Source organism: Gavialis gangeticus, unplaced genomic scaffold (assembly GCF_001723915.1).
Source record: "Gavialis gangeticus isolate Ggan-Ray unplaced genomic scaffold, GavGan_comp1, whole genome shotgun sequence".
NCBI lineage: Eukaryota > Metazoa > Chordata > Crocodylia > Gavialidae > Gavialis > Gavialis gangeticus.
This window is the reverse complement of record NW_017729000.1, coordinates 15,935,800-15,947,361: the sequence shown is the minus strand read 5'-3', so window position 1 is coordinate 15,947,361 and position 11,562 is coordinate 15,935,800. Positions and strand designations below refer to the sequence as shown.

The following is an 11,562-nucleotide window of genomic DNA, read 5'->3' as shown; positions in this document are numbered from 1 at the left end:
AGGTATGCCATTACCTAGGAACCTGTACTGGGTGGCTTTGCTCCTAGGGGTTCAAACCCATAACAAATCAGAGATGGGGTGGGGTGGGGGGTGTAGGAGGGGTGTGGGTGTGTGTGGGGGTATGGTGGTGAATGGGAGTGTGTGTGGGGACTATGGGAGGGTATGGGGGTATGGTGGTGTATGCGGGGGCTGTGGGAGGGTGTGGTTATGTGTATGGGGGTGGGTCCTCAGAGTCCCCAGAGTGGCGAGTCCCCGGAGCCGCATGTGGTGGTAGCGAGCAGGGCCAGCCCCACCTAGCCCCATAGCCTGCGTTTCCATGCTCCTGCCCAAGTGTCTGGCTCCATGTGGCAGCAGGGTTCGGGGCCAGGGCCACCCCTCCCCATAGCATATGGTCCCCACACTCCCACCCGAGTCCCCAGAACTGCATGTGGTGGCAGGGTGCGAGGCCAGCCCCAGCTGGCCCCATAGTGTGCAGCTCCCGCCTGAGTCCTCAGCTGAAAGTAGTGGCAGTGTGCGGGGCCGGCCCAGCCAGGCCCCATAGCACACAGCACATAGCACCATGCTCCCAGCCCCCTTTCCCCCAATGGGAGTCCCTCGCCCAGCCCAGCTGAATTCCCATTCTGGCAGGGAGGGAAGCTGGGAAGAGCCACAGGGTCTCCAGGCAAAAGCCTTTGCCAGGCTTCTGCAGTGCCCCTGCCTCGGGGCTGGGCTGGGGCAAGCTGGGGTGGGGGATGCTTGTTTAGCGATCGGCCGCACATTCTGTGTGGAGGCACCAGCTGGCAGAGGGGCAGCAAGGGCCAGGGCCCTTGATCAGTCTTTTGGTTTTCTGAGGGGCCCTGTGGGCCAGATGGAATAGCCTGGCAGGCCGGAGCTAGCCTGCGGGCCATATTTTGCCCACCCCGCCTTAGAGAGTAACTATGTAAGCCTTGGAGCCCTTTTGGCCTGTATATGGCCCTCACCAGCTGTTATAGCTAATTTAGATTGCAAGCTCTTTGAGGCAGGGACATCAGCTTTGCTCTTAGGCAAGTCCCAGAAGCTTTCTCTTGGAGCTTGAAAACAGATATAATAATATATTGTTTATAAAACCTTTAGGAGTTTGCATATTACTTTCTTTTGGAGAGGCTTGAAATCATTAAAGATTTCTAATATTTGGAGGAGATGATGACGTGTGGGAAAATCAGTCTCTAAACACTTGGATTTTCTGTGGTAGTAACAAAGACTCCAATTTATTCTTCCCCCTTTAGAAGGAACTCATTTCTAGCATCCAGTCAAAACTGCAGACCCTGTGGGAGGAAAGGGAACTTGTCCTATCTGAAACAAAGGAGTATGAGGTGCGTGGCAAAGAGCTGGAGGCTGTGATACAAGATTTCTGCAAGCCCAATGAGTATGAGCGCTACATGATGTTCATCGGGGATCTGGAGAAAGTGGTGAGCCTGCTGCTCTGCTTGTCTAGCCGTCTTGCTCGAGTCCAGAACGCCATGAGGAAGATTGATGAGAACACCGACGCCGAGGAGAAGGTGGGTCACAAGAGGTTTGAGGATTTAGTCTCTCTCTATCCTTCTTACATTTGTGGTTCAAGATGAGCTGCAAGTCTGCCATCTTGAATTTTAGAGGTGAGAATAAAATCACACCCAAATCTGAAGCACCCCCTACTTTGCCAGTATTTGTCTGACATATTTCCAAAACCAAATCAGAATGAGCCTCATATTAAGGGTAATCCCTCCATCTAGGAGAAAACATCGGTTCTATCTTGGACAGTTTTCCTACGTGCAGCCAGAGTGCAAGGTAATGGTTGGAACAAGTAAGACAAGCAGAGATAGTGAACTACTTGTGTCTTTTTTACTTAGTCAGCAGATGGGCTGGAAGCCATTTAAATTGCTCGACAAAGCGTAGCTCAAAATCTGTTTTTCCACTGAAAAATTTCTTTTTCCACTGAGATTTATGTCTTCTGAACTCAGTAATCATTGCCTTTGCAACCCTATCTAACACAATGGTCTTAACGTACTGAAAAAGCAGTGTTCCTAATGCAAGTTATCGAAGTCAAATTAGTAATTTAATTCCTGTGACTGTGGCCTAAGTTGAATGGATTAACCTGTGGCAAGTCAAGCTGTCCAGATTTTAAAAAACCTGAGAACATGCAATGCAACCGCTAAGAATGAGGTAACCCCTAGTAGGGTGACTCGGTGCAAACACCAGGCTTGCAAACTCCATTTCAGTGCACAGCCTGTTTGTTTGGATTCAGCTGCCACTGTGCAGTTTGCTTCAGTTCATGCTTTGAACTTCACCTTCCCATTCCTGAGTCTGTGGCCTCAGCTAATTCAGGTTAGAAACATATCTCTTTTTGCACTAAAGACAAAACTATTATGTCCCAAAAATGATACTCTTTTTGTGTTCTCTCTGTTAAATTAGACATATGCCCTTCTGCACAATGCCTTCCCCATCACTTATTCTTCATTCAGAAATCAGCAGTGGATAGAATTATGTCTGGGTTCTTAAGGAGCGGTGTTACCGATGCAGTAGTCTTTAGTGCTTTTGTGCTCTGCAGGATTTTCTTCCTTTACTGCACATGCACAATCAATCCAAATTCAGAAACTCGTGGCAATTTGGGCTCTGTTTCCTCTGGAGTTTAAATCTTGTTAACAGATGTAGTTTTAGACAGCAGTTTAAATTGGCTTTGGCTAGCACAGTTTAAACATGAATTCAAAATAAGGTTATGCCTGGTCTGTGCTCTTCAGACAAACTAATTTAAACTAACTAATATAATTCATTTCTAATGAGGCACTTCCCTGAAGCTGGCAGCATTGACAGCTCTTTATCTTAATTAGGCTAATTTATTCCTGGATAAATTGCTATATAAAGCACTAGATCATTTTTACAAACATCTCCCAAACATTCAGTTGCACAAGCTTTAGGAATATTTGGAGTCTTTGACTCAGACTCAAACACGCTTTTTTAGCAAGGGGTTGATTAAAATGGCTGTAAGTAGATTTGACTTGGTGCTGTAGTCAGGAAACTTTTAACAATGTTCTATGATAAAAGCAGTGCCACTCAATGAGCATTATGATGGTGGGAAGCTAAAATTCCCGGTGTAGATAAGGCTGAGTTGTTATATAGCGAGGGTTGTTTATAGAAAAAATAAAAAAGATCAATAGCTACTTTTACTTATCCATTTTTCCCCCATTAGCAATCGCTAAATGAACGGCACAACCTCCTGTCTAGACAGCGGGAAGATGCAAAAGATCTGAAGGAAAACCTAGACCGTCGGGAAAGAGTGGTCTCTGGTATCCTTGCCAAATACCTGACAGAGAAGCAACTCCAGGACTACAAGCACTTTGTCCAAGGGAAGACCTCCTTACTTATTGAACAGAAAGATCTTGAGGAGCGAATTAAATTTCTTGAAGAGCAGTTAGAAAGCCTAGAGAAGAGCATCCCTCTCTAATCTTTGGCAACAGCTCACCCACTTTTAGGAAAGGAGGTTTGGAAAGCTGTATGCATTCACCATACTGTTGCTAAAACTCAGTTTGATGAACTCTTGCAATTCTTTTAGTGCCACAGTGTTGACAAGTGCTTAGATGATCTAAGCACATGCTGGAAGCATTTTTTTCTTTGGATAAACTGATTGACAAAATCTTAAAGCATTTAGCAGATTGCATCTTGAAAATGAGTGATGGGAGATGTCATCCCCATTAATTTGGCATGGTTCCATCCCCCCCCTTCTTGTCATCTGCTCATCTGTTTCCAAACTGACATCATCTCAATAAAAGAACCATAAAAATATTTTTCTCTTTGTGGGTGGGTTGAGTTTGTGAAATAAATGATGTGGGTGTTTGAATCTAAATTAAATAGAAATGAAACAACTCCACAGAACAGTGCTAGGGGCCATTTAGTGAAAATCCTCCAATAATTCCATGATAGCTCTCCCCTGTTCACTCCTAGGAACGGCACATAATGAAGGAGCAGATTATCATGGGAATAACAATGAGCTGTCTTTGTCAGCAGTTACTTCCACATCCAAGCATCTGACAGCTCTCTGGCTGCAGAGGGTGATGGCTACTTGGCTAGTTCCTCTGAATCTGGGTTGAGCAGAAGGCTCACAAAGGCAGTAGGAGAGCTATGGCCATGGAGAATCACTTAATGGTGAAGTCTATCCAAATTAACCCTGGCCATGATGGTAAGCTCAAGAACGGCACCTACCCTATCCATTTGCAAACATCTCACAGGTGACTGGTTTTTAAAATGACGGCGTCAGGTTGGTTTTTTTTAAGTTGAAGCCTGTTGCCTAGCACTTATTATGGTTGAAAACTCACTGTGATGTAGCGTGAAGCATATCGTGGCCGGGGAGAGAAGCTGTTCCATTTCAAGAACTCTTTGCAGACCATGAGGGAAACACTAGATATAAAAATGTGGAGAAAAATTCCTTTGATGGTTCTGTTTCCAAATAACACTGCATATTGAAAGAAATCAAATGATCTTGGTACTGTATTTAAATTGTTTAGTTTTCTTTTTCTTGTGCAAATGTATTAAATGAGAGGAATGTGTGTATCAGCTGTATGTTCCTTGAATCTCGATTGAGAGGTTCGATAATGCGATTGGAGAGTCTTTGGCATCTGGGCAGTAGGGGGAGGTCTTCATGATTCTGCACGTGGCCAAAATACTAAGGGGCCATCTTACGGCTTTGCTCAGGAACGAAGGGTACTGCGGCGAGAAACAGCGTTGAGGCCTGTCATGGCAGGTGGAACTCCCGGATTCCAGAGCCTGGGCTCACGGCACCTGAACTTGGCAGCAAACAAAACTCACTATCAACTTTCATTTTCTCTATCAGTCAAACATGGCTTGTCTCTCAGAACCTTTCTAGTTTTTGCTCTCTGCTATTAAATACTTCCTCCAGTTGCTGATGGAGGAGGGCTTTAGATGGCTGTATCTGAGTCTTGCCCACACTTTCTGTAGCTGCCAGAGGAGGCCATTAAAGAAGGGGTATAAAACACCCCCTCTGCCAATGGCCTGTTCAAGTTCCCACTTCTGAGTGGCTTGGATGCTCAGTCTGAGCTTGAGATGTGTGCGCTGACCTCTGCATGGTAATGCATTATAGCGCCCTCAAGCACCTCCCAGCCGCTCCCTTTTGTGATTTGACCAACTTTTATCTGTGGCACTACTGGAGTCAGCTGCAGGACGTGGGTATTCTGTTTTGTGGCACTTGGATAGGAATTGACAGGGTACAAGCTGGTGTTCCTCTTCCCTGGTCCTTTCTTTGTTAGTAAAGAAATAGTTAATTTTTATTTTTTATAAGTGATGCCACCAATAAAATCTCTCCTCCTGGGTCATCTAGAAAGGACCACAAAATTATCCAGACTCGGATGCAAGATGAGTCACTGAAAAGACATTCTCTTAATGCTTTCTCATTATTTGTCAGTTTTTGCATTGTCCTATGGTAGGTTAAATGTGGAGGATGTCCGGTTACTTTGTATTCTGCTTGAAAATAAACCAAAGCCTTGTTTTAGATGCTGTCCCTGCATCTGCTTTCAAACTTAGCTCTGTGGAGCAGCTGTTCAGCATACATGGAGCTCTTGCACGTGTTGCTCAGTTGCACTAACAGCCAAAAAAACCAAGGCACAGTAAACCCGAGAGCCGGTGTGAAGAATCTTTACTGCTTTGAGAAGCTTGGCCTTCATTTTGAGTATCTGCCTTGTCCTGCATGCTGTATACCTGTCACTGCTTTGGGGATACGCCTTGGAGAGCAGGCCTGTGCAGGTAACTGGTTTGTTTGATCTGGTGACTGAAACTCAAAGCAGGAAAATGATCGGGTTGAATCAAATATGGGACATAAAATGGTTTTGTAAACTTCAGAATGAACTGCGGGTTTTTTTTTAAATGGAAGGTCAAACCATCGCTCACTCTGTAAATGTCAACATTAAGCATGTTTTACTAGTTTGAACTTTTTTTTTTAGCTAAAATTATTTACTGAATTGAACCTGAATTCTAATAATTCAAAATATTGGAACAAAACATTTGGTCCCACCTGAGCCACGAGCTGGTTTTACAGTAGAACTATTTCTCTGTAAACAGCAATATTGCTCTGTCCTGCCAGAGCATCTGCAAGCAGGAGAGACCCAGGAAGAGGAAAGCTCAGTGAGGATGCCCCTCTGGGCCTTGCCACATGAGTGTGGACGTTTGTTTCCCTGGGGACAAGAAGCACCACTTGTCTTTGGGGAACGTCTGTGCCACGCACCTTCTGGTGCATGGCAGGTTAACCTGGGTGGGATAGGGGAGGCTGAGGCCAGCACTGGGCTGACCCCAGCAGCAGCCTTACCCAGGGTCCTGGGGCTGCAGGAGTGGCGATCCTGCCACTTGGAGCCTGGCCAGCAGCCGGAGCATAGCTGCAGCCAGCCAGGCTCTGATTTTAGGTGGTGCATACTGCTGCTGCGTGTACCGCTTTGCTTTTTATTAGCATGGGGTTTTTTGACCCAGGGATCTCCCCAGGTCAACCCCCCGCCATGCTGCTACCTTGCAGCATGGAGAACAGCTGGCTGTGCGGTATGTGCAACAACTGACATGTCTGCAGCGCCCCATACCACACGGCCGTGCTCGTCTGGACACCACTCTGGAGTTTATTCAGCCCAAGCGAGCTGAGGAGCCTCCCCCACAGAACAGATGAGAAGTTTAATGTACCCTTAAGATCTATAAGTCTGGTTAACCTGATAACATGCAGCAGAAGGTAATTTTAAATGTCTCCCTGCCTCAGTAAGAGGGACACTGTAGATGCTTAACACCACAAAGTTGGAGTCAGTAAAACAAACCTGCATTTTTAAATTATAGGATCATAGGAAAGTAGGGCTGGAAGGGATCCTGTCTTGAGCAGGGTGTTGGACCAGATGACTTCATGTAATCCAACCGGCTGCTCAAGGCAGGATCCTCCCTGACTAAACTATCCCAACCTAGTGTCTGTCCAACCTGCTCTTGAAATTTCCAAAGGATGGAGATGCTACAACTTCCCTAGGTAACTGGTTCCAATGCTGAACCACCCCCATAGTCAGAAAGTTTCTCTTAACCTCCTAACTTCCTCTGCTGCATCTTGAGGCCATTACTTCTAGTTCTGTCCCCTGCAGCCCCAGCAAAAAGTTCATCCTGTCTGTAATCATCCTTCAGGTACTTCAAGACAGTTTTCAAATCCCCCCTCAGTCTTCTCTTCTCCACACCGAAGGACTGAAGTTCTTTCAGCCTTTCCTCATAAATCATGTTTCCCAGGCCCCTAATCTTTTTTGTTATTCTGTACTGGATTATTTCCAATCTATTCACATCCTTCAAGAGCAGGGGCCAAAACTGGACACAGTACTCCAGGTGAGGACACGCCAGTGTTGACTAGAGCAGAAGAATCGTGTCCCTTGATTAAATTCCAACAAATTCCAATTTTTCATTAAAAACACTTCTGCAGCTTGCCACACAGCTATTATATTATAAGGAACAGAGCAGGAAACTGAAATAAAACAAACTAGTTTAATCTCACTGTCCGAGCTGGAGAACGTGCAAAACAAACAACAGACGAATATCAGAAATAGATAAATTAGCTAGTCCCTGATTTTGCTTATATTTGCATGGATAAATGCATTGGGATTTTTTAAAATCAAGCACAGGCATGAACATTTCCAGTGTCTTGAACTCAGTAATCTAAATTATTACATATAACCCACATTAGGAAACTTTTTAATACAGTATGAAGTTGGCAGGTAGCAATGCTATTGTGTGGGCAATCTATCTAGGAGGGTCCCTTTCCTGGTTGAGGATGTTGCTTTAAAACAAGGAAAAATTTCAAGGCATCCTTTTGGCATTTTGTGGGGGTATGCAGCTGGCTTGGGTAGCTGACAAGCAGCTTTGTCAAGTTTAATATGTTGGTATTTGCATACAGTGCTCAACGGTCCTGTCATTACACAAACCAAACTGTTGCTAGGAAGAGCCATGAATAAGCAAAAATTACAACTGGGTTTAAACAAAATCTGTGTATGTGCAACTTCTGATATTGCCCAGCTCCCTTGTACTGTCTCTGGGTTTCAAGACTAAAGCAAAAGGGGGTTAGTGCTGCTGAAGTATGAGAACAAAGTCTAAGTGGACACGTGGAAACCCCTTCTCCCGTAGGTTTGTCAGTTGATTGGTTTTTGATGCTGAAGCTGCTTGTGTTATAGATGCTATCATTAGGCCAAGCAGGGTAGTGGCTATAGTATAGTTCAGGAAGCACAAATGAGGTGTGGTCCTCCCTGAAATCCTGCTGGATGGACTCCTGTTGTTTAAAATCACAGTTTAGGGTTGCAAATATGGGCACTTGTGATCTCCTCTGAAGAGTGTCTGGGATTTGTGCTTCAAAAGGCCAGGAGCAGCCCCCACATAATTCTAGGGTTGTGCAAAGCGGGTCCTGTTCAATCTGGATTTGGATTTGGTCTGATTCAGATCACTGTCCCTGTTTCAATTCAGCCGAATCTGAAGATTCAATGCTGATTCAGAGAATCAGCGATTTGGACATAGATGCAGCTTTAAAAGTTTTTTCTACATACCTTGAGGTAGCAGGAGTGGCACCTGCTTGCTGTGATGCTGGGGCACATGGAGCATCCCACAGGAGTGCAGGGGACCCTCCACGTGCTCGGCAGTGAACCTGGAAGTGGACCAGAAGTACTTCTGGTCCAGTTCTGGGTCTGCCAGGGACTGCCCCGTGGGGACCCCTGCACCTCCCTGGCTCAGCAATCTGCCACAGGGGGACCCTGGTGCCCCCCTGACCCAGGAGGCACCAGTCACCAAGTTGGGGGATGTGGGGGCCCCCTACGCGCTCCCCAGCAGACCCAGAAGTGGACTGGAAGTACTTCTGATCCACTTCTAGGTCTGCTGCCAAGTGCGCTGGGGAGCTCCCATGCTTCTGTGGGATGCCCCATCCACCCCAGCACCCATGAGCCCCTGCTACCTAGAGGTATGTAGAAAAAACATTTAAAGCTGTCTCTATATCCAAATATCCGAATCTTTCCAAACTCTCTGAATCGATTCAGAGGGTTCTGATTCGATTCGGAGAGATTAAAGGGTCCTCTGATTCAATTTTGCATTTGGAGATTTGGCAACCAAATCAGGCCCAATCTCCACCGAATCGAATCAGGGACCAAAGCTTCACACAGCCCTAATAATTTCAGCACTGGTGTAAGGCACTACTAGACTTCCATAAACATGGCAGTCAGGTGCTAGAAATCACAATATTTTGCCTTTCATATAGAAAATAGTGTAATGCCTCAGTATGCAGCCTCTGTGCTAGTCCAAATGCTCCCTCCAGAGGCAGCAATGTTACTTGACTTGCTAATCAGAGCTTTCTAATAGGCAGACTGCATCCAGCCAAATGATTTTAGTTGTTTTGTCGAGTCTCCAACATGGAGTTTCAGAGCTAGGGCTACTGCAGCCCCCCTACCCAGTGAGACCGGGGCAAATACTGCAGAAGTGTTTGTAGGTTCCCAGAGAACAGCTAAAAGGGCACAGAGGAAAGGATCCATGCCCATTAATGCATGGATGATGGAGCAGCTACTGCACAGGGAAGGTCATAGGGCTCTGTATCAGTGTATGGGGGGGGGCTGGTTTCTTGTTGGTTGCCCATCTGAACAATGCTGTAGCCCCACCTTGCAGTAGCAGTGCTCCCCTAAAGCAGCTAGAGTTCTAGTTGGTGCTTGGAAAATCCCCAAAAAAAGGGAACATTGAAAACAAAGGGATCACTTTCAGAAGAGATGGGAAAGCCTGCACCTACATACCTCTAGGTGTTTGTTCCTTTTTCCACTGACACAGGGTAGCCCTTGGCCTCTCCTTGGTTCATGTGCATGACTGCATGCAGTACAAGCTGTCTGTTGACACAGAAAAATCTTTATTGGGGAAATGTGATCCTCTGCTGTTTCTATTTGCTTCAGTCTGGCCCTGCATTTCGGAAAGATTGGAGCCGGAAGCAGCAATGTTAGTTTGCTGCTTCTTTATTACAACACTTACACAGTAAATGCTGAGTGTCAGGGCTGGACATAGGCATGGGCAAACAGGGCAGTCGCCTGGGGCCCAGACAGAAAGGGGGCCTGAAAATGGTAATTTTTTTCCATTGTGCAATTATTATCATCATTATCTCTGGCAAAGGGGGGCCTGATACTAAAAAATCACCCAGGGCTGCCAGCAGTCTAGGTAAAGTGCTGCTGATACTGTGAGCCACTAAATAAATGGGGGATTTACCTACAGCGTGTATAGTCAAAGCTCCGTGTAAAGCATCTCCCACATGTTCTTGTGGTGTAGCCATCCATCTGTAACCTGCGCCTTGGCTGGCTGCCAGCAGTCACTTCACATGCCCTTTTCTTTTTCAGCAAGGACAGTGACTTCCTGCCAGTTGGGCATTTGATTAGGAAATTCCTTGTGCTTCTGATATTTAGCCCAACTTGTTTAAGGCCCTGGAAAATTACTGGGAAGCACAGCATTGGCACTTCACTAGGGCTAGACCTGCCAGGCCACTTCCAATACAAACAGAAAGTTAGATAAGGAAAACAGAATCAATCTATGGCTGGAATAACCCACTACCTGAGCCAAGCACTTTAGCACTTACCCACTGCAGAACATGCACAATGGCAAAATATTCACTCTAGCTGAAGCCAGGAACTCATCACTTTGCTCATCTGTGCTGACTTCTCACCATGCTCAAACTGAAGTGCAGCCTCACTCCACTGCTTAACAAGGACTGACAGCAGGAACGTGTAGTACGGGGGTTCTCAACTTTGTTAGACTCAAGGCACCCCTCAGAAAATGCCAGCTTTTAGCTTTCATTCATTATTTTCACTTCAGAAAAATACAAGGACCGTTCTTCTGCTGCAAAGAACTCCAAAAGCCCTCAACAGGGTAGAATGGTTTTGACAGTGAGGATTTCTATTTGAAATATCTGGGTTTATCCTGTGAATCATGTTTGCACACCTAACAGTGCTAAGAGTGTGAAGCACCCTTGAAAGAATCTCAAGATACCCTGGGTGCTGCAACACCCTAGTTGAGAATCTCTGCTTGAGGAGGTTCTTGCATTAGGAATATTTCATTGGTGCATAAAATGAACAGTTAATAGGTCGAGTCACAGTATGCAGGGACTAATTGTAACTAAATTAAGTGCAATGCAAGCTATTGGTTGCAGGGATGGGGGAAGGACAAGGCAGGCTGCTGTAATGTTAGAGAAAAGAAGAAGACAGGGCGGGGTGGTACCGTAGGCTAAGTACAGATAGTCAAAAAGCCCAAGGCTGAATCAGTTTAGTCTTTGCAGGTTAATCTAAGCTGCATAAATTAAACTAACAAGTGAACAGACATTTATTTACTTTTTGCAGCCACATGCCTGCAGTGACTCAGGCCAGGCACCAGGGGGTGCTAGAGCACAGCTCTCTGGCACATAGCCAGCATGGGCTGTGTTTGCTTCCTCTTCCTGCTGCCCCTGAGGTCTCTGGGATTTGCAGTCCACAGTCACAGTAGTAGAACTCTGCAGGGTTGCTCATCACTTCCTCTTCCTGCTTCCAGGTGTCTCTGGGATTTGTAGTCCCCAGTCAC

At 45.9% G+C, this 11,562-nt stretch overlaps 1 protein-coding gene across 2 annotated transcripts in view; it reads left to right on the top strand.

The window, feature by feature from the left end:
• Positions 1–5,497, top strand: part of SHROOM1 (shroom family member 1) — a 56,051-nt gene extending 50,554 nt beyond the window's left edge. For both annotated transcript variants that reach the window (XM_019506343.1, XM_019506342.1), the window contains exons 8-9: positions 1,245–1,517; positions 3,185–5,497. In XM_019506343.1, the coding sequence (XP_019361888.1) occupies positions 1,245–1,517; positions 3,185–3,439 (528 nt within the window). In that variant the 3' untranslated portion in view covers positions 3,440–5,497. The remainder of the gene's footprint in view (positions 1–1,244; positions 1,518–3,184) is intronic.
• The last annotated feature ends 6,065 nt before the right edge of the window (positions 5,498–11,562 follow it).